Source organism: Leptodactylus fuscus, chromosome 2, assembly GCF_031893055.1.
Source record: "Leptodactylus fuscus isolate aLepFus1 chromosome 2, aLepFus1.hap2, whole genome shotgun sequence".
Taxonomy (NCBI): domain Eukaryota; kingdom Metazoa; phylum Chordata; class Amphibia; order Anura; family Leptodactylidae; genus Leptodactylus; species Leptodactylus fuscus.
In genome coordinates, this window is record NC_134266.1 from 104148205 (window position 1) to 104171251 (window position 23047).

At 40.7% G+C, this 23047-nt stretch overlaps 1 protein-coding gene across 4 annotated transcripts in view; it reads left to right on the forward strand.

Annotated features, from left to right (window-relative positions):
- Window positions 1-23047, forward strand: part of ANKS1A (ankyrin repeat and sterile alpha motif domain containing 1A) — a 232048-nt gene that overhangs the window by 25220 nt on the left and 183781 nt on the right. For all 4 annotated transcript variants that reach the window (XM_075264255.1, XM_075264256.1, XM_075264258.1 and 1 more), the window contains exon 3: window positions 10479-10635. In XM_075264255.1, coding sequence (XP_075120356.1) covers window positions 10479-10635 — 157 coding nt within the window. The remainder of the gene's footprint in view (window positions 1-10478; window positions 10636-23047) is intronic.

The following is a 23047-nucleotide window of genomic DNA, read 5'->3' on the forward strand; positions in this document are numbered from 1 at the left end:
CTCACTTTTTAAAGTTGTGGTAAGTCCAAAGCCACTCTTTTGGCAAGTAAATTGGGATGGGTTTCCTAATGGAGCTCTCAAATCGGCTGGCAACCTCAGGTACACGTCAAGATAATCCAGAAGATTGCAAAAAAAAAAAAACAGTAGAGCACTGGTCCAACTTGAATAAATCTTTATTCCAAATAGGTGTAACATACAACGTGTGTCGGGTAAAACCCTTTCTCAAGTGTTGAGAAAGGCTACCCATTGGTTGTTACACCTATTTGGAATAAAGATTTAGTCAAGTTAGACCAGTGCTCTATTGCCTTTTTTTTTTTTTTTTTTTTTTTTTTTTTTTTTTGCAATCATCTTCAATTTATTGTTAGCTGTTAACTTTCTAATTTACGAAAAATTTTCTCAAACCTATTTTTTTAAAATTGTGAACAGGATTTCAATTTTATTTTAATTTTAAAATCTGCTTGAGCAACACGTCCACTCCGAACTCTCCTCCTATCTCTCGTCCAACCTGCTCTTTGACAGACTTCAGTCAGGCTTCAGACCCCGGCACTCCACTGAAACTGCCCTATCAAAAGTCGCTAATGACCTTCTAACTGCCAAAGCCAAGTGCCATTACTCTATCCCCTTCCTTCTTGACCTCTCCTCTGCCTTTGACACTCTCTCCTGTTAGAAATTCTCTCATCCCTTGGCATCTCCGACCTGGCCCTTTCCTGGATCTCCTCATACCTCACCGACCGCACATTCAGTGTCTCCCACTCACACACCACCTCCTCTCCACGCCCTCTCTCCGTAGGTGTCCCCCAAGGCTCCATCCTAGGATCCCTCCTGTTCTCCATCTACACCCTTGGCCTGGGCCAACTCATAGAATCTCATGGTTTTCAATACCATTGCTATGCGGATGACACCCAAATATACATCTCTGGACCAGACATTACCTCCCTGCTGGCCAGAGTTCCAGATTGCTTAGCGGCCGTAGCCTCCTTCCTCTCCTCCCACTTTCTCAAACTGAACATAGAGAAAACGGAGTTCATCATTTTCACCCCACCCGTAAAGCCCCTCCACCTGACCCATCTATCAAAGTTAACGGAACCCCACTTTCCCCAGTCCCACAGGCACAATGTCTTGGGGTTACCCTGGACTCCGACCTATCCTTCAAACCCTCAACACCTCCTGCCGCCTCCAGCTCAAGAACATCCATCAAATCCGCTCCTTCCTCACCACTGAAACTACCAGATGCTTGTCCATGCCCTCATAATCTCCCGCTTAGACTACTGCAACACCCTTCTCCATGGACTCCCAGCAAACACCCTCACCCCCCTCCAGTCCACCTTAAACTGCGCTGCCCGCTTAATTCACCTCACCCCCCGTTCTTCATCGGCTGCTCCCCTCTGCCAGTCCCTCTACTGGCTACCTATAGCCCAGCGAATTGAGTTCAAGCTACTAACATTAACATTCAAAGCCATCCACAACCTGCCACCCCCATTTATCTCTGAACTAATCTCCCACTACCTGTCCACACGTAACCTCAGATCCTCCAACGACCTCCTACTCCGCTCTTCTCTCATCCGCTCCTCACACAACCGCCTCCAAGATTTCTCCCGTGCATCCCCCATACTCTGGAACTCCTTACCAAGACACATAAGACTGACCCCCACAATCACAGGATTCAAGAAGGCCCTGAAGACTCATCTATTCAGGGAGGCCTACAACCTCCAATAACACTATCACCACACCACCATCTGAACTGTCTCCCCCTCTCCTTCTGTCTCTACCCCCTTCCCCCATAGATTGTAAGCCCTTGTGGGCAGAGCCCTCTACCCCACCGTGCAAGTCGGTCACTGTTAGTATTATATCTACCTGTATATTCTGTGTATTGTATGTAAGCCCCAAATGTTAAGCACCATGGAAATAATGGTGCTATATAAATAAACAATAATAATAATAATGGTATGTTTAATAGAGATGAGCGAACAGTGAAATGTTCGACGTTCGAAATTTGATTCGAGTAGCCGCTCAATACTCGACTGTTCGATCGAATATCGAACCCCATTATAGTCTATGGGGAAAAAATACTTGTTTAGGGGGAAACCACTATTCGACTCAGGAGGGTCTCCAAGTCCACTGTGACACCCCAGGAAATGATGTCAACACCCTGGAATGCAACTGGGCAGCAGGGGAAGCATGTCTGGGGGCATCTAACATGCCCAAGTCTCTGTATTACATCGGGATCCCTGTCAGCTTGCGATATGCGGGAGCTGACTTTTTCCCATAGGAATGCATTCACCAGCATTGATTGGCCGAATGCCATACAGAGTACAGCATTCGGCCAATCAACGTTGGTTCTGCCGGAGGCTCGTCTGTGAGGAAGCAGAGTCTAAGATCGGACCAGAATGGAGACTACTGTGGACCGATCTTAGACTCCGGCAGAACCAGCGCTGATTGGCTGAATGCTGTACTCTGTATGGCATACGGCCAACTGCACGCTCCGCTCTGCTGCATCAGAGATGCACTGAACCCTGCTGCACACTCAGCTTTGCTGCATTAGAGATGTAGCAGAGCTAAGTGTGCGCTGAACCCTGCTGCACTCAGCTCTGCTGCATCAGAGATGCGCTGAAACCTGCTGCACACTCAGCTCTGCTGCATTAGAGATGTAGCAGAGCTTAGTGTGAGCTGAACCCTGCTGCACACTCAGCTCTGCTGCATCTCAGCTAGACATCTCCGGTGTAGCAGTGCTGGTCGTGTGCTCAGCTCGGCTGCATCTCCGGTGTAGCCGAGCTGAGCGCACGGCCAGCACTGCTACATCTCGGCATAGGAATGCATTGACCAGCGTTGATTGGCTGAATGCCATACAGAGTACAGCCTTCGGCCAATCAACGCTGGAGGAGGCGGAGTCTAAGATCGGTCCACAGCAGTCTCCATTCTGGTCCGATATTAGACTCCGCCTCCTCACAGATGAGCCTCTGGCAGAACCAGCGTTGATTGGCCGAATGCTGTACTCTGTATGGCATTTGGCCAATCAACGCTGGTCAATGCTTTCCTATGGGAAAAAGTCAGCTCCCGCATATCGCAAGCTGACAGGGATCCCGACCAGATAGAGCCCCAAAGAGCTGGGTGAGTAACATTCCCACCTAAATAAAGGTAATCCCTAGCTAACCCTGCCAGTACATCTATCCCTGTCTCACAGTCACATAGTTCACAGTCTCATATGAACCTGATATTAATTCCACTATTCATATAAATTGGAGGTCACCTGATTTAGCCAGCCAATTACTTTTTCCGATTTTTTTTTTTTTTTTTTTTTTTCCCGATGCCTCAGTTATCGTAGTTCCTGTCCCACCTCCCCTGCGCAGTTATTGGTGCAAAAAATAGCGCCAGGGAAGGTGGGAGGGGAATCGAATTTTTAGCGAGTTTGCCACGTGGTGTTCGACTGGAATCGAACATCTCGAACAGCCTAATATCCGATCAAACATGTACTCGGTCGAACGCTGTTCGCTTATCGCTAATGTTCAACTTAGGTGTACACGGTGTAAATTTAGGTGTAAACGGTTTTTAAGTTTTTCATAAAAAATCTGGGTAAATGCACATTGCAAAATACAGGCAGTGGTGCGAACATCATAACTGCACGTGTGCTAGTGGACATGCAAAAACAGACAAGAAAGGAGAAGAACAGGGGTGAGAGGGAGGGGGGAGACAAAAAGACACCGGTGCGGCACACAGACATCGGAGGGTGGAGGGAGAACGAGAGGAAAGGGGAGAGGTTACCAGGGTATACCTAAAATTTACACATTCAGAAGGGTTTAAAGGAGAAAGCACAACCCAATTTTTCACGAACACTGCAATTGCCCATATTCCTTTTTCCAAATAAAATGTTGCCCATAGCCCCAAATTTCTTATTTTCACAATGATTTTACTGGTTAAGGACCGCTGACCGTTGGCAGGGGTTAGGGTTATTAACACCTACCCCCCCCCCCCCCCCCCCCAATAACGTCCAGTCGGAACGGAGTCTTGACTGGATGTTTTAACCCTTTCGATCACGGCGCGGTTGAAAGGGATGCGCCAGCAATTTCATTACATCAGCACCCCCCGCGGCGAGATCGGGGGGTACCGATATCGGTAGAAGGCAGCCTGAGGTCTGGCCAATGACCCCAGGCTGCCTGGAGACCCTCCTTACCTGGTGATCCTGCCAGGACCTTCGGACGTAAGGCTGTGCGTCTGCACAGCCTGACATCCTTGCACGGTATGCAATGTGGGACACGTGCAGGCTGTGTCTCACATTGCTTACTATATCAGCAAAGTATTGCTGATTGAAGTGTCCTAAAGGGAAACATGAAAAAGTGAAAAAAAAAAAAAATAGTGTATGAAAAAAATTTATAAAGTTATAAAGCCCAAAAATCCCTTTTTCTCTATAGAAAATGAATTATATCAAAAAAGCACTAAAAATTCATAAAAAAACCCCCAATGCATATTTAGTATCGTCACGTCCGTAACAATCTGCACAATAAAACTGAAATAATATTTAATGTACACGGTGAACGCAGGAAAAAACTCGCTGGAAGTAATGATTTTTTGCTATCTCGCCTTACAAAATATGCTTTAAAAAGTGATCAAAAAGTCATATGCGCAGGTTGTCCTGCAAAAAATAAGCTCTCAACCAACGCTGTCAACTGAAAAATAAAAATGTTCCACCTCTCAGAAGATGGCGATGCAAAAAACATTGATTTATGTACCCAAATGTGGTTTTCCTCTACAGAATTAGTATCGCTTAAAAAAATAATAGAACTGAGGTATCACCATAACCATACCGACCAGCAGAATAAAGGTCACATGTTACTTATACTGTACACTGCATGGTGTAAAATTAAAAAGGTAAAACTCAATGCCAGGATTTTTTTTTTTTTTTTAATCCAGCAAAAAAAGGGTTAATAAAATGTATTCAATAAGATGTAGACACCCATAAACGGTGTCATTACAAAATACATCTCATCTCGCAAACAACAAGCCCTTATATGGCCACATCACCAGAAAAATAAAGAAAATATAGCATCTAAGAATGTGAAGATAAAAGTCCGCAAAAATCGCCAAATTATTAGAATACAACTGGCTGCAAAAGGAAGGGAATATATAAGCTGTGCGAGCGTATATCAGGGGACACCCCATATTTACAGCTTATCAGGGAAAAGACACCAGAAGTGACCCCCAGAGTGATTCCCCCAATTATAGGAGCTACAGGGACATAGTAGGGAATTTGGTGTTTGCAATGTTCTCCGCACTGCTTACATATTCCCTCTTCACCATCCGCTGTGCAGTCATGTCTGGGATTTTAATACTCACTACAACCCCTATAAATTCTTTGAGGGGTGCAGTTTTCAAAATGGGGTCGCTCCTTTGTGGAATCCACTTTTCTGGTACCTTACAGGCTCTACAAACATGACATGGCGTCCAGATACCAAACATCCGAATCTGTACTCCAAAAGCCACACAGCGCTCCTTCCCTTCTGCTCCCTGCTGTGTGTCCAAAATGCAGTTTATGCCACATGTATGACACTGGTGTACCCGGGATACCGTACGTAATGTCATATGTAGGTATAAACTGATATTAGGGCACAGCCGGACACAGAAGGAAAGAAGGGTCATTTGGATTTTGGAGCACAGACGGTTTGGTTTTTGGATGCTATGACACTTTTGCAGAGCTGAAACGCCAGTAAAGTTGAATCCCCTGATATGAGATGTTATTTTGGAAACTACACTTCTGAAGGATTCATCCAGAGGTACAGAGAGCATTTTTAACCCCCAAGTGTTGCTATAACTTATTATCCATAAATGAATATAAAGCTGATTGTGAAAGGTGAAAATTGACTATTTTTCCAGGAATACGTCATTTCATTTCAGTGCGTAAATTGTTGTGCCCGCCTTGTATCAGAGATGAACGCTCTAAAAGCTGTTGTGCCCGGGGTACCCGCTTAACAGTTTTTGGAGTGTCTCTGCTGACATAAGTTGCGCACAACATCTCGGACACTGAAATGGCGAATCTCTGGAAAATTTTCATTTTTAACTTCATTATCAGCTTCGATTTCATTTCTGGAAACTAAATAAATGCAACACTCAAGGGTTAAAAATGCTTGCTACGCCACTTGATAAATCCCATCAGTGGGCTAGTGTCCAAAATGGTGTGACATGTCTGCGGATTCCACTTTATTGACAATTCAGGGGCTTTACAAAAGTGGCATGACATCCAAAAACCAAACTGTGCTCCAAAAACCAAAATAGCGCTCCTTCCCCTCTGTGCCCGGCTGTACCCAATCAGCCGTTTCTACCCACATATGGCATTAAGTACGTTATCCAGGGTACACCAGTGTCATGCATGTGGGTATACACCGCTATTTGGGTACACAGCAGGGCACAGATGTGAAAGAGTGATATGTGTTTTTGGAGTGCAGATTTAGATTTGTTTTTGGACACCATGTCACATTTGCAGAGACCCTAAAATTGCCCCTACAAAATGGGGTCACTTCTTGGTGAATTCCAGTTTACTGGCACCTCCAGGGCTCTGCAAAAACAACATAGCACCCAGAAAGTCCCTCTAAATCTGTAACTCAATTAGCTAAAAAGCGCAGTGCTCCTTCCTTTCTGAGCCCTGCTGTGTGCCCAAGCAGCAGTTTACACCCACATATATATAATTTTTTGCCCCTGGGGATGGCCCACTTAATAGTTTTAGGAGTGCAGGTCTCTGACAACACGAAGTGGGTGCAACATATTGGGCATCGAAATGGCATTTTGGCATTTGGCAAATGGCATAAATTTTCATTTTGTAAATTAATTTTTGGGAGGCATTTTAGGCTCAAAATGATAATACCCCTTGATTCATTCCTTGACAGGTGTAGTTTCTAAAATGGGGTCACTTTTGAGGGGTTTCCATTGTATTGGTACTTTAGGGGCTCTGCAAATGCGACATGGCACCTGAAAACTATTCCAGCAATATCTGCCCTCCAAAAGCCAAATAGCGCTCTTTCCATTCTGAGCCTCACCATGTACTCATATAGCAGATTATGACCACATATGGAATATTGCCATGTTCAGAAGAAATTGTGTAACAAACTGTGGGGGGCTTTTAATTAAACTACTTGCAAAATTAAAACTATGGCGCTAAATGGACGACTTATTGGAAAAAAAAGCGGGTTCTTCTGTCCGCTTGAGAAGTCGGACATCTTCACTTGCAGACAGGGAAGGACGGGCACGGAGTGCAAAACAACGCACCCGATGCCCATTAAAATGAATGACAGGTGTCACGGACACAGCTAGTGTCCGCTCCTAATGTCCGTGACAGATTTTGAGCGGACACTACCTGTCGGACACCAACGGTAGTGTGAACGCTCCCTTAAAGGGTTAAACTGTGGTTGTATGTACAGCAGATGTCATCACTGGCAAAGTTAAAGGGATACTATAATTGGGAAAACTCATTTTTAACTAAGCATATATTTGCATAGGCTTTAGAAAGGCTCCACATATGCCTTTTGTTTGTAAGTTCTCCCTGCTGTTTTTGAATTGGCCCGCTTTTATTGATATACTAATTAGCCTCTAGCATGCACTTGGAAGTGTCTTTGATTCTCTCTGAGCACTGCTTGTGTGAGCTTTGTACACAGGAGGACGCTGCTGCTGACTCATCAGCCAATCTGTATTCACCTACCCCTGTGTACACACAGCAGACAGTGCTTAGTGAACTTCCGGGTGCACGTCGGAGGCTAATTAGCATATCAATAAAAGAAGGCTAATTCAAAAACGGCAAACAAAAGGTATGTCTGGAATAGCCTTTCTAAATCCTATGCAAATATATGCTTAGTTAAAAATGAATTTTCCCAATGATAGAATTCCTTTAACCTCTTCCCAACATCCTCTGTAATAGTACGGTGCTGCCGGGAAGGACTTCCCGCAAACTGCCGTACTAGTACAGCGGCTGCATGGTGCGCACACAGAACCTATGTGCGCACCATGCGCTGCGGGTGTCAGCCGTATGTTACGGCTGACAATGCCCCGTAACACCCGTGTGTTGGAACCCGGTCTGAAAGTGGGTGTTAACCCCTGAGATCTCCGGGTTTCACTATGTTATGGCGCGGGGGGTGCCGGTGTTCGTAAGGGCACCGCGTCCGTAATAACCTGAACAATAAAATTAAAACATTATTTAACCCGAACGGAGAACGTCTTAAAAAAAAAAATCGTAGAAAACCGCACAAAATAATGATTTTTCACCACCTTTTCCTTACAAAATGTACAATAAAAAGTAATCAAATGGTCAGATGAAAACCAAAATGGTACCAATAAAAAGCAGAGGTCATCCCGCCAAAAATAAGCCCTCAACCAGCTCTGTCAACAGAAAAATAAAAACGTTATGCCTTTCAGAAGATGGCGTTACAAAAATAATAGATTTTTTTCCCCTAAATTGAATTTTAAGCTGCACAAATAGCAATGCATTAAAAAAATATAAATGAGGTATCGCCGTAACTGTACCGACCCGCAGAATAAAGGTAACATGTTACTTATGCTGTACGCTGCACAGGAAAAAAAATGCTAAAAAGCAATGCCAGAATTGATGTTTCCTTTTATATCCCACCCAGAAAGAATTAATAAAATGTAGTCAATAAGCTACAGGCACCCCAAAATGGTGGCATTGAAAAGTACATCTAATACCGCAAACACCAAGCCCTCATATGGCCACATTGCCAGAAAATAAAAATAAAAATCTAGCTTGTACAATGTGAAGATAAAAAACCCAAAAGTCGCCAAATCATTAGGACGTAAGTGGCTGCGACTAGAAGGAAATGTATAAGCTGTGCGAGCGTTTTCAGGGGACACCCAATATTTAGAGCTTATGAGAGAGAATTCACCAGCGCTGATCCCCTGAATTCTCCTCTTCCCCATCCGTCTCATAGGAGCTAGTGGGAAAATAGAATGGGATTTGGTGTACCCAATTTACTCTGCTCAGCTTACATATTGACTTCTGGGTTACTAATGCTCACTATATCACTTGATAAATTCTTTGAGGGGTGCGGTTTTCAAAATGGGGTCACTTTCTAGAGGTTTCCACTGTTTTGACTCCTCAAGGGCTTTGTAAATGCGACATGGTTCCTGAAACTGATCACAGCCAGATCTGCCCTCTAAAAGCTCTTTGGCGCGCCTTCCCTTCTGCGTCTCGCTGTGCGTCCATATATTAGTTTACACCCACAAGTGGGGTACTATGGTAGTCGGGAGAACTTGCATAACAAATTGTGGGATGCGTTTTCTCTTTTAACCCCTTGTGAATGTGCAAATTCTAGGGCTAAATGAAAATATTAGTATAATTAAATCAAATTAGAAAATTTCACCTCCATTTTGTATTAATTCCTGTTAAGCACTTATAGGGTTAAAATACTAGGTATATGTTGCTTTGGCTTATTTAAGGGGTGCTGTTTTGAAAATGGGGTGATTTATGGGGGGCTTTAAAAACCACTTTCGAAACCCCTTCATAACTGGATTAGTTCCTTAAAAAATGGGTTTTGGAAATTTCTTGAAAATTTTGAATATTGTTGTTTCATTTGAAAACCTTCTAATGTCCATAAAAAATAAAAGGGCGACTAAAGTTTGATGCCGATATAAAGCAGAGATCTGGGACATGAGATTTATGATATAATTTTGGCGGTCTGACTATCTGTATGTAATGCACATCATTTCAAACTTTATAAAATGCATATTTTTCAAAATTTCCACCAAATTTCCTATTTTTTTCATAATTAAACACAAAACCTATCAACCAAAATTTACTACTAACATGAAGTACAATGTGTTACGAAAAAACAATCTCAAAATCACTTTGGTAAGTTAAAGCATTCCAAGGTTATTGCCACATATTGCCACATTTCCGTTTTGAAAAATCGAGCTTGGTCAGGAAGTCAAAAAGTGCCATAGGCGGGAAGGAGTTAAAACAGTAGATAGACAGATCTTGGTAAGATTGCTTACAATCTGCACGCTCACAGATTCTTGGAAGTAGAAAAACGTCAAGAAACTGATTACAGATTTTGCTGCTGTTGATTTTTTTTTTTTTTATGTTGTTGTTTATTTGTTTTGCTATCAAACCAGGAGTTTTTGCACTATTTTTGACAAGAATAGTCTCCAAAATAAAGCATGCTACTTCTTTTTTCAGTGTGCAGAAAATGCAGGAGTTTGTCACTGACTGCTACTGAAAACGATGGAGAGATTTTGATGTGGATTTTAGAGTGGTAAACTCTCTTAATTCCATATTTAAAAAAAAAAAAAAAAAAAAAAAGTGTGAACAAGTCCAAATCAAAAGAAAAAAAATCAAAAAAATATCCCATAAAAAAGGTAAAAAATAATTAGAAAAATATGATTTATCCTACATATTAACATTTACCAAACAGTTTTTTTGTTTTTTTTGTTTTTACTTTATGAGCAGCAGAATGGAGTTAATGATTTATTCCTTTGTATCCTTTTAGGGAAGTGGTAGAAGTTCTACTAAGGAATGAAGCAGTAACAAATATTGCAGATTGTAAAGGATGTTTTCCATTGCATTTAGCTGCATGGAAAGGAGATGCCCATATTGTACGCCTACTCATTCATCATGGACCTTCACATGCTAAAGTCAATGAGCAGGTATGGATAAATATTACTTTATTATACAGAACAGAGAAATGCATCATGGGAAATGTAGTTTGTTCACAGTTTCACTGCATGTAAATAACAGTGATACGAGGAGTCTCAATTAAAATAAAGACAAAAAAGGCTGCACAAGGGAACATTGAGTATTTAGCACTTCTCTGGCTGTACATGCAGATATTTTTTGGCGCTGGATAACTGCTTTAATTAACATCTGTTGTGAAATTTTACTATTTCAGGCTGGTCTTACCACTTCTAGATACTTCTCTGTTTTTCTTGCTATGGTTACAGAACCACGTTTGCTATTTTGTTCTGCAGCTTAGGGATCACTTTTGCAAATGACAAATTTACAGTCAAAGTACAAACATAATATCACCTACATGAATGGCAGTTAATTATTACAAAGTCTCAAATTAATTGCCAGTATGTAAAATGAATACTAATTTCTCTTTCATGTAATAGCTAAAACTTAACTTTTTAATATGCAGGACTAATATCAACAGCCAAAAGTCAGACAACTCTTTTGATCTGTTCAGAAAATAAGGATACACGAAGGACAGAAACAAATCAATTTATTTATTTGTTTTTAAACCTTGAGGTCTATAGAAGGAGGGTGTAAACTGATTACCAACTTTTTTCCCTCTTCATTCCTCTCTTCACATGCTCTTAATGAAAACAAAGGGAAAAAAAATACTCATTGATGCATTCATCAAAAAAGTCCTAGGCGGATACCAGATGTAGATGTGAACTTGGTATAAGAATAGGAGTACATGGGGAACAGGTGGTGGGGGAGGGGGATGGAGTACTCTAGGTGTAGGTATGAACGTTTGAATAGTAGTAAAACTTGACTGCGAAGGGGGGGGGGGGGGAACGTAGGGAATGATGCCCAGATTTTGCTTTTATCTTCCAGAGAGGGATTACTCGCATATGTTAAGTTTTCTGTCCAATGAATGTGTAGTAATTCTTGGACCGACTGATGGGGTTCTTGTGGCTTTCCATGGACTACACAGACTAAAGCCTGTAACTTTAGAAATTACAATAAACAACAAGTAGAGGTTCCAGCGTCACCAGGTTTCTTTAAAAAGTAACTTTTATTCGTCCGTTAAAAAAGGCATACAGCATACTACATGTTGGCAAGTATACACGTACAAAGATCTAGATTTGCTACGCGTTTCAGAACTTAACTTTGTTCCTTCATCATGGCATACTGAGAACTGATCATATGTTCGCATTTAAAGCCTAATCATCTAAGGGTCCCACTCATAAAAACATCATTAACCCTGTACGGTAAGTATACTTACAACTCTGAATAACAATTATCTATTATAAACATATTTTCATTTTTACAAAAATGTCTGTCTCTTTATTTGAAATATATTACTATACGTCCCATCATTGTATCTATTTATATCAACTATCCAGTACAGCATGTATTTGGTTACAATAAACTCTATAAATATCAGCTTGAAATCACCTGTTCCCTGTCCCACTCGTGTTTTTGGAGTCCCTGAAAGAGTTAGTACAAAAAGGAGTAGAATTGGGAATTTTTTCAAAAGAACAATGTAAACATTTGGTGCCAGATTTCCCAATAACTGCAATCTTTCATGGGATTCCAAAGACACATAAAGATACGTTACCGGTCCCTTTCCGCCCAGTTGTTGCAGGAATAGGGTCAGTGAACGAACGATTATGTTCATGGCTCGATTCATTGTTGCAGCCCCTGGTCACCCGTATGTCTGGCCATGTTCGAGATACCAAAATGTTATTGAACATAGTAAATAAAATCACTTGGAAAAGTAATTTTTCTTGGATAACTTGCGATCTCCAAGCTTTATATTCCAACATACCTCATCCTATGGTTATTAGAGCCTTGTCTTTCCATCTGTCACGTTATAGTAATTTTTCGGATGTTTTGAGTGAATATTTAATTGAAGTAACACAGTTCCTATTAACTCACAATTTTTTCCTTTTTGATAAACAATATTACCTTCAAATAAAAGGTGTCCCGATGGGGGCACCTTTCTCTCCATCAGTAGCCATTTTGGTGCTAGGCTGGTGGGAGGAATGTAGTGTATTTTCTAAATTGAATCCCTTTTTCAATGGTTTGGTCTGGTACGGGCGTTATATTGACGATGTCCTCATAGTGTGGCAGGGGTCGTCAGCGTCCGTGCCAGACCTTATCTCCTATTTTAATTTCAATGAAATTGGATTGAATTTCACGTTTGCATATCATCCGAAAAATATATCCTTTTTAGATGTTGATTTGGAAGGAAACGCAATTGAAGGTAATATTAGTACCAGCCTATACCGAAAAAAAACTAGCAGGAAACACTCTGCTGTTAGCAGATAGTCATCACCCTGTTCACACCTTAAAATCGGTTCCTGTTGGTGAGCTAATTAGGACACGACGCACATGTTCATCACATAACATTTTTAAACAACAGAGTGATATCACACTAAATAGATTGAGGAGTAGGGGTTACCCGGAGTGGTCCCTACAACGGGCAAATAAGATTGAACAAAGAAGAACTCGTGAATCACTATTAAGATAAAAAAAAAAAAAAACCCCAAAAAGATTAAAAAAAAAACAAAAACCAGAAAAATAAGCTTGTCTTTTCAACATCTTACAGCAGACAGTTTAACAAAATTAGACAAATATTTAAACAAAATATTCCCATATTATATCAGGACCCTATTACTTATAAATTGTTAAATAAAGGAGTGCAAGTTGTAGCCAAACGAGGGCGATCAATAGGTGATATCCTCTCTCCAAGTTTATTTCTAAGTGATAACTCAAGCCAGTCACAAACGTGGCTAAAAATCAAAGGATTTCACAAATGCGATATGTCACGATGCAGATCGTTCGAGAAATAGAACCAGCGTAGCCCCATTAGGAAAGGTAAAACTCTTCTTTATTTAATCCATGAAAAAATGTAGTACACGCATGTGAAAATATAGAAACTGCGCCAGACTGACGCGTTTCGGATAATGGTATCCTTTCTCAAAGTCTGGTCTGAGAAAAGAGACTCACACAATCTCCTATGTAGGGCCACAATCTCAACGTCATGATTGACAAGTGATTACAGGTGTCCGATCTTATACCGGCTCTACACAGGGAACAATACATCATGAATACAAAACAAACACATAAAAACACAAAACAAAATTTATAGTAACAACATTGCACAAATAAAAACATGATAAAAAACTTTGAGTGAAGGAATAACAAGGATAGTCTGTATTCTGTTGGTTATCTTACTTGTCAAGGAAAAAGACTCGGCAAGACGTACTGGCTGGCTCCGATAAGCTGCTGCTAGTACTATCATATAATTTTCTATCCTAATTTGCCCACACTAAAGATGAACATTGCAGACGTAAATGACAAAACTGCGCGTGCGCAGAAAACCGAAACATACGCTCATATGCCAAATGGTTGTGTGCCAATACTAACACTTCAAATCCCCATACAAGTTTGCCCTCACTAAAGATGAACATCACAGACATAGATGACTTAATTGCGCATGCGTAAAATATACCGGAGCGTGCATTCAAAAAATTGGTGGCTATAATACAAAATGTATCACACATAACTTTATACTAACCATAGAACAGCCTCAAAAAGCAAGGTAAGTATTAAACTGCCACTGTCACGATGCAGTATGTGCCAGTATGTGAAAAAAACACAAACATTTACAGATTCTGCCCCCAAAAAAGTTTAACATCAATGAATTTTTAAACTGTATGAGACATGATATAGTTTATATTATTGAATGTTTAGAATGTAAATTACTCTATGTGGGTTGTTCTATTCGGAACGTAAAAATAAGGGTGTCAGAACACGTTCACGATAGTTCCAAAAACAAAGAAAACATGTCTAATGTATCTCGGCATTTTTTGCAAATACATGGGGGAGATACTACATCATTGGTATATTTTGCGATAGAGAAGTTCCCCAAACCAACTAGAGTTGGAAATTGGCGAAAAAAATTATTAACCCGTGAGGCATACTGGATTATGACACTCAACACCAGATGTCCTCATGGGTTAAATTTATGTTCTGACCTGTCATATATTTATTCAAGATATGGTTATATATGGTCAGTTTGGTTATACCTATGCGAGATGTTTTCAGTGTATACATAATCGGGTAAAGGGATATACGTGGACATGTATGACAAGTGAAAAATCATAGGGAACATAAAATGTATAACCGAATATCCATATAGTGTAGACAATATGCCTGTAGGAGAAAAAATTAATAAGTAAACATTGAAAATAATCCTAAAATATGATGGGACGTATAGTAATATATTTCAAATAATAAAGAAAAATGTTCGTTGTTGTACCGTGTTAGCCAGTGGGTTGGAAATATAAAAAAACACGAAAACTTGGTGATCTTCAGTAGTTGATACTTTTTTAATGGCTAACTCATAATGATGACAAATGGCTAACGTTTCGAAGCGCAAAGGCTCCTTTGTCAAAGCAAATTTAAAAACATTTTTGAAGGATGCATATATATATATATACATAGAGCAGGCACAAAGGGTGTTAGATTTCAGGAGGGGAGGGGGGGGTTGTTAGTAGTTGGTGAGACAATGTAAGCAATTGGTGGAGACATTTGCTAGAGACAATGTGGTAATTGGTGGAGACAATGTAAACACTTACAGGTCCTTATCAGATCACACGCTACTGTAAAAAGACATGAACCCCTGTGATGCATTAAGCCCACACTCTAGTGTCTGAAACAGTGTCATGAATTTATATTCATGTATGCGCCTTTCTCTCTTAGATCTGAAATTCCCTCTCAAAATCAGAATTTTCATGTCATTGGTGATGTTGTGGTCCCCCCTGCAAAAATGTTTTGACACGGGAAGGTCAGATCTTTGTTCTTTAATAGTATGGCGATGTGAGTTCATGCGCAGTCTAAGCTGCTGTCCGGTCTCTCCAACATACAGGTTTTCAGTGGAGCATTTGGTACACATAATTAAATACACTACATTGAATGTGCTGCAGGTGAAGGTACCTGGAATGTTATATTCCTTGTTCGAGTTAGGTATCTCTATCCTGTCGGTGGTCAGTATGTGGGGGCAGGTTTTGCACCTCTTATTTCCACATGGAAATGTTCCTGCGTTGGTTGGGGATGGTAATGAGCTACTGACCATCATATTCCTGAGGTTTGGTGGCTGTCTATAGCACAGGAGAGGGGGGTCCGGAAATATGGATGTTAGACGGTTGTCTTTTTGTAGTAGTGGATGTAATTTGCGTGTGATACCTCTCAGCGTCTCCAGGTGGGGGTTATAAGTGACAACCAGGGGCACTCGGTTGTTCTCCTGTTTGGTATTGTATCTTAATAACTCCGATCTTGGTATCCTGGTGGCTCTGGTGATTTGGTTATCAATCATTCTTGGATGGTAACCCTGCCTCCAGAATGTGTCTCTGAGGACTCCGAGGTGTTCTTCTCTGTCTGCAGGGTTAGAGCATATGCGATGGTATCTGATGGCTTGGCTGTATACAATAGAGTTCTTTATGTGTTTCGGATGAAAGCTATCCCATCCTAGGTAGGTTGGTCGCTCAATCGGATTTCGATACAGTGATGTCTCAATTTTGTTGTCCTGTATCTTGATGACTGTGTCTAGGAAGTTTATTTCCGAGAAGGAGTGATTGAGCGTCAGGTTGATGGTGGGATGGAATTGGTTGAATAGTTCATGGAAGGTTTTCAGCTGTTGTTCAGACCCAGTCCAAATGATTAGGATATCGTCAATGAATCGGTAGTAGGCCAGAGGCCTGGTGGTGCAGGTGGAGAGGAAGTCACTCTCCAGCTTGGCCATGAAGAGATTAGCGTACTGTGGCGCCATTTTGCTCCCCATTGCGGTGCCAGTCTTCTGTAGATAGATACAGTCACCAAAAGAAAAGTAATTGTGGGTGAGGATGAATTTCGTGAGTTTCACCACTGATTCAGCGTTCATACCTCGCTTTTCCATGAAAAACTGGCAGGCGTTTGTGCCTGCTCTATGTATATATATATGCATCCTTCAAAAATGTTTTTAAATTTGCTTTGACAATGGAGCCTTTGCGCTTCGAAACGTTAGCCATTTGTCATCATTATGAGTTAGCCATTAAAAAGGTATCGACTACTGAAGATCAAATAATAAAGAGACTGAGACATTTTTGTAAAAATGAAAATTATGTTTATTATAGATAATTGTTATTCAGAGTTGTAAGTATACTTACCATACAGGGTTAATGATTTTTTTTTATGGGTGGGACCTTTAGATGATTAGGCTTTAAATACGAACATTTGATCAGTTCTCAGTATGCCATGATGAAGGAACAAAGTTAAGTTCTGAAACGCGTAGCAAATCTAGATCTTTGTACGTGTATACTTGCCAACATGTGGTATGCTGTATGCCTTTTTTAATGGACAAATAAAAGTTACTTTTTAAAGAAACCTGGTGACGCTGGAACCTCTACTTGTTGTTTACTGTGGATTACGTGGAGTCAGGTCTGTCCAGATCCGAGCAGCCCAGGACAAGATTCATTCACTTCAAGGGTGAGCTGGACTTTTGTTGATAGTATACTTTAGAAATTACCTCGATTACCCAAAGTATAATATTGGTTAATGGGTGGACATTCCCACTACATTTGTGTCATGGACTCCTTCCTCTGGTGAAATCTGCAACATCTGTCGGAGGTGTTGGGTAAGATCGCATGAAGCACTTGAGGGACTTTGAATCAGGGAATCAGCTTATAGTTGGTTTCTTGTGCTTTGCATGAAATGGAGAAGCCAATGAAAGTGTTGGAAGGTCTTTCTCCATTGAGTCAGAGAGAATGATTTACTATTCTCCCTTTCCCACCTCGAAACAGAAAAGAAAACGATACATGATTGTGATACTCGATCTTACATCAGATTGTACAAGATAGATTTAGGAAGTATAAGTGGGGAAGTTGTAATGCACATCTGTTTAAAGCGAGAAAAGAAGTTCCACAATGTTATTATAGCCGGAAAACTCATCTCTACTCTCAGATTAGGGTAAAGTTGTACTTGCGTCCAACTTAACCCTAATCTGAGAGTAGAGATCAGTTTTCTGGCTATAATAACATTGTGGAACGTTTGAGGGAGGCAGTGAATGTCGAAGCTGCAACGGGCGTAAAGCCCTAGGGAAGTCTGGTTTGTTTTCGACTGGTATGAGGGGTCCTTCAGGGAGAATAGCCCTGTTCTTGAGAGATACAACCCACATGCAGTCAAATCCTGTCCAGCAACAAAAAAAGTTGTTACCTTTTATTCTTTTGAGCGATACATAATTTGTATAGTTTTTTTTATGTATAGTAATTTTGCGTAATATCAACTTGGGGAAAAAATCTATTGCTTTTTCATCGCCATTTTCTGACAGACATACTATTCTTATTTTTCTATTGACAAAACTGGTTATAGGTACCATTTTTGACTATACAGTGCCTACAAGTAGTATTCAGCCCCCTGCAGATTTAGCAGGTTTGATAAGATGCAAATAAGTTAGAGCCTTCAAACTTCAAACAAGAGCAGGATTTATTAACAGATGCATAAATCTTACAAACCAAAAAGTTATGTTGCGCAGTTAAATTTTAAATAAATTTTAAACATAAAAGTGTGGCTTAATTATTATTCAACCCCTAGGTTTTATATTTTTTGGAATAACCCTTGTTTGCAATTACAGCTAATAATCGTCTTTTATAAGACCTGATCAGGCCGGCACAGGTCTCTGGAGTTATCTTGGCCCACTCCTCCATGCAGATCTTCTCCAAGTTATCTAGGTTCTTTGGGTGTCTCATGTGGACTTTAATCTTGAGCTCCTTCCACAAGTTTTCAATTGGGTTAAGGTCAGGAGACTGACTAGGCCACTGCAACACCTTGATTTTTTCCCTCTTGAACCAGGCCTTGGTTTTCTTGGCTGTGTGCTTTGGGTCGATGTCTTGTTGGAAAATGAAATGACGACCCATCTTAAGATCCTTGATGGAGGAGCGGAGGTTCTTGGCCAAAATCTCCAGGTAGGCCGTGCTATCCATCTTCCCATGGATGCGGACCAGATGGCCAGGCCCCTTTGCTGAGAAGCAGCCCCACAGCATGATGCTGCCACCACCATGCTTGACTGTAGGGATGGTATTCTTGGGGTCATATGCAGTGCCATCCAGTATCCAAACGTCACGTGTGTGGTTGGCACCAAAGATCTCGATCTTGGTCTCATCAGACCAGAGAACCTTTAACCAGTCTGTCTCAGAGTCCTCCAAGTGATCATGAGCAAACTGTAGACGAGCCTTGACATGATGCTTTGAAAGTAAAGGTACCTTACTGGCTCGTCTGGAATGGAGACCATTGCGGTGCAGTACGTTACTTATGGTATTGACTGAAACCAATATCCCCACTACCATGAGATCTTCCCGGAGCTGCTTCTTTGTTGTCCTTGGGTTAGCCTTGACTCTTCGGACAAGCCTGGCCTCGGCACAGGAGGAAACTTTCAAAGGCTGTCCAGGCCGTGGAAGGCTAACAGTAGTTCCATAAGCCTTCCACTTCCGGATGATGCTCCCAACAGTGGAGACAGGTAGGCCCAACTCCTTGGAAAGGGTTTTGTACCCCTTGCCAGCCTTGTGACCCTCCACGATCTTGTCTCTGATGGCCTTGGAATGCTCCTTTTGTCTTTCCCATGTTGACCATGTATGAGTGCTGTTCACAAGTTTGGGGAGGGTCTTAAATAGTCAGAAAAGGCTGGAAAAAGAGATAATTAATCCAAACATGTGAAGATCATTGTTCTTTGTGCCTGAACTACTTCTTAATACTTTAGGGGAACCAAACAGAATTCTGGTGGTTTGAGGGGTTGAATAATAAATGACCCTCTGAATAAACTTTTCACAATTTAAAAAAAAATTAAACAAAGAAATAACATTCTTTTTTGCTGCAGTGCATTTCACACTTCCAGGCTGATCTACAGTCCAAATGTCACAATGCCAAGTTAATTCCGAATGTGTAAACCTGCTAAATCTGCAGGGGGTTGAATACTACTTGTAGGCACGGTATATCACTTTTTGATTATCTTTAATTCCATATTTTGTGAGGCAAGAATTTTTTTTTTTATTTTTCTTCCCTGAAGTTCAGTGTTCAATTTAGCTAATGATTTACTTTTATTATACAGTTGGGTATGGACGCGGCAATACCGTGTTTTGAGTTTGTATAATGTGTATAATGTATAAAGAAAAATTATATTGCTGGAAGTGTTTGTGTGTTTTTATTTTTAAATTTTTTTTATACTTGTAAAAAATTTTTTAACCGGTTAAGGACCGGGCCCAAAAGTATGTTAAAGACCAGGCCTTTTTTTTCAAAACTGACATGTGTCACTTTAAATGGCAATAACTTTGAGACGATTTTACACAAGTGATTTTGAGACTTTTTTCGTAACACATTATACTTCATGTTAGTGGTAAATATTAATCAATATTTTTGTATTTATAAAAAAAAAAAACTAGGAAATTTGATGGAAATTTGGAAAAAATTGCAATTTTCAAAATGTGAAATTCTCTGCTTTTCAGGCAGATAGTCATACCACCCAAATACATGAATAAATATTATCTCCCATACCTCGGCATCATCTTTTGATTGTCTTTTAATTTATTTTGGACGTTACAAGGCTTACAAGTATAACAGCGATTTTCTAGATTTGTAAGAAAATTCCCCAAACCAATTTTTTAGGGACCGCTTCAGTTCTGTAAGGAATTATAAAGGCCTGTGTAATAGAAACCCCCATAAATCACCCCATTTTCAAAACTACACCCCTCAAATTATTCAAAACAGCATTTGGGATGTTTGTTAACCCTTTAAGTTTTTCATAAGAATAAAAATAATATGGAAGTGAAATTTAGACATTTCATTTTTTTTTTTCATTAATACATTCATTTAGACCTAAAATTAACACATTCACAAAGGGTTAAAGGAGAAAATGCATCTCACATTTTGTTATGCAATTTCTCCCGTACACAGAAATCCCCCACATGCGGGCGTAAACTGATTTTTGGGTACACGGCAGGGCATGGAAGGGAAGGAGTGACACTGGGTGTGTGAACAGCAGATTTTACTGGAATAGTTTTCAGGCACCATGTCTCATTTGCAGTCTACTTAGAGTACCAAAACAATGGAAACCCCCCAAAAGTGACCCCATTTTAGAATCTACACCCCTCACAGAATTCATAAAGGGGTATAGTCAGCATTTTGACTCTACAGTTGTTTCACAGATTTTACTAACATTGGGATGTGTAAATGAAAAATTACTAAAATGTCACTTTATCCCCAAAGTTTTAATTTTCACAAGGGGATAAAGGAGTAAAAGCCCCCCACAGTTTGTTAAACAATTTATCCTGAACACGGCAATACCCCATGTGTGGCCATATTATGCTGTATGGGTACATGGCGGGGCTTGGAATGGAAAGAGCGCTATTTGGCTTTTGGATGGTAGATTTTGCTGGAATAATTTTTAGGTGCCATGTCTCATTTGCAGAGCCCCTAGAGTACCAATACAGTGGAAACCCCCTAAAAGTGACCACATTTTGGAAGCTACACCCCCAACAGAACATATGAAAGGGTATAGTGAGCATTTTGACCCTACAGCTGTTTCACAGATTTTATTACCATTTGGGCATGAAAATGAAAAATTACTTTTTTTCCAATAAACTGTCAATTTAGCCCCAAATTTTTCATTTTCACAAGACGATAAAGGGGAAAAAGTTCCCTAAGGTTCGTTTAACAATTTCTCCTGAACACAGAAATGCCCCATATGTGGTCATAATCTGCTGTATGGGAACATGGTGGGGCTCAGAATGGAAAGAGCGCTATTTGGCTTTTGAAGGACAGATTTTGCTGGATAATTTTTCAAGTCCCATGTCGCGTTTGCAGAGCCCCTAAAGTATCAATATAGTGGAAACCCCCTAAAAGTGACCCCATTTTAGAAACTACACCACTCATAGAATTTATCTAGGGGTATAGTGAGCATTTTGGCCTCGCAGCTGTTTCACAGATTTTATTAACATTGGGACGTAAAAATGAAAAATTACACTTTTTCCCGATGAATCGTCCATTTAGCGCCATATTTTTAATTTTGCAAGTAGTTAAAGAAGTAAATGCCCCCCCACAGTTTGTTACACAATTTCTCCTGAACACAGCAATACCCCATATGTGGCCATAATCTGCTGTATGGGTACATGGTGGGGCTCAGAATGGAAAGAGAGCTATTTAGATATTGGAGGGCAGATGTGGCTGGAATAGTTTTCAGGTGCCATGTCGCATTTGCTGAGCCCCTAAAGTACCAATACAATGGAAACCCCTCAAAAGTGACCCCATTTTATAAACTACACCTGTAAAGGAATGAATCAAGGGGTATTATCATTTTGTGCCTAAAATGCTTCCAAAAAATGAATGTCCAAAATGAAAATTTGAAATTTTGAAAGACATATGCCATTTCGGTGCCTAATACGTTGCACCCACTTTGTGTTGTCAGAGACCTGCACTCCTAAAACTATTAAGGGGCCATCCCGAGGGGCAAAAAAATATATATGTGGGTGTAAACTGCTGCTTGGGCACACTGCAGGGTTCAGAAGGGAAGGAGCACTGCACTTTTTAGCTTTTGGGGTACAGATTTAGAGGGACTTTCTGGGGGCCATGTTGCTCTTGGAGAGACCTGGAGGTAACTGTAAACCCCATTTTGTAGGGGCAAGTTTAGGGTCTCTGCAAAAGTGTCATGGCATCTAAAAACCAAACCTTCTGTGCTCCAAAAACCCAATAACCCTTCTTCCCTTCTGTGTCCGTCTGTGCCCTAATATTAGTTTATACCCACATATGACATTACGTCCGTAATCCCGGGTACACCAGTATCATACATGTGTCATACATGTGGCATAAACTGCAGCTTGGGCGCACAGCAGGGCGCAGAAGGGAAGGAGCGCGATGCGGCTTTTGGAGTACAGATTTGAATATTTGATATTTGGCCGCCATGTCATGTTTGTAGAGCCTGTAAGGTACCAGAAAAGTGGATTCCCAAAGGAATGACCCCATTTTGAAAACTGCACCCCTCAAAGAATTTCTCAGGGGGTGTAGTGAGTATTAGTATCCCAGACGTGACTGCACAGCGGATGACGAAGAGGGAATATATAAGCTGTGCGGAGGACATTGCAAACACCAAATTCCCTACTATGTTCCAGTAGCTCCTATGATTGGGGGAGTCACTCTGGGGTCATTTTGGGGGTCACTTCTGGTGTCTTTCCCTTGTAAGCTGTAAATCTGGGGTGTCTTCTGATGTACACTGACACAGCTTATACATTCCCTTCCTGCCGTCGCTAGTTGTATTCTAATAATTTGGCGATTTTGTTTTTTTTTGTCTTCACATTGGTAGAT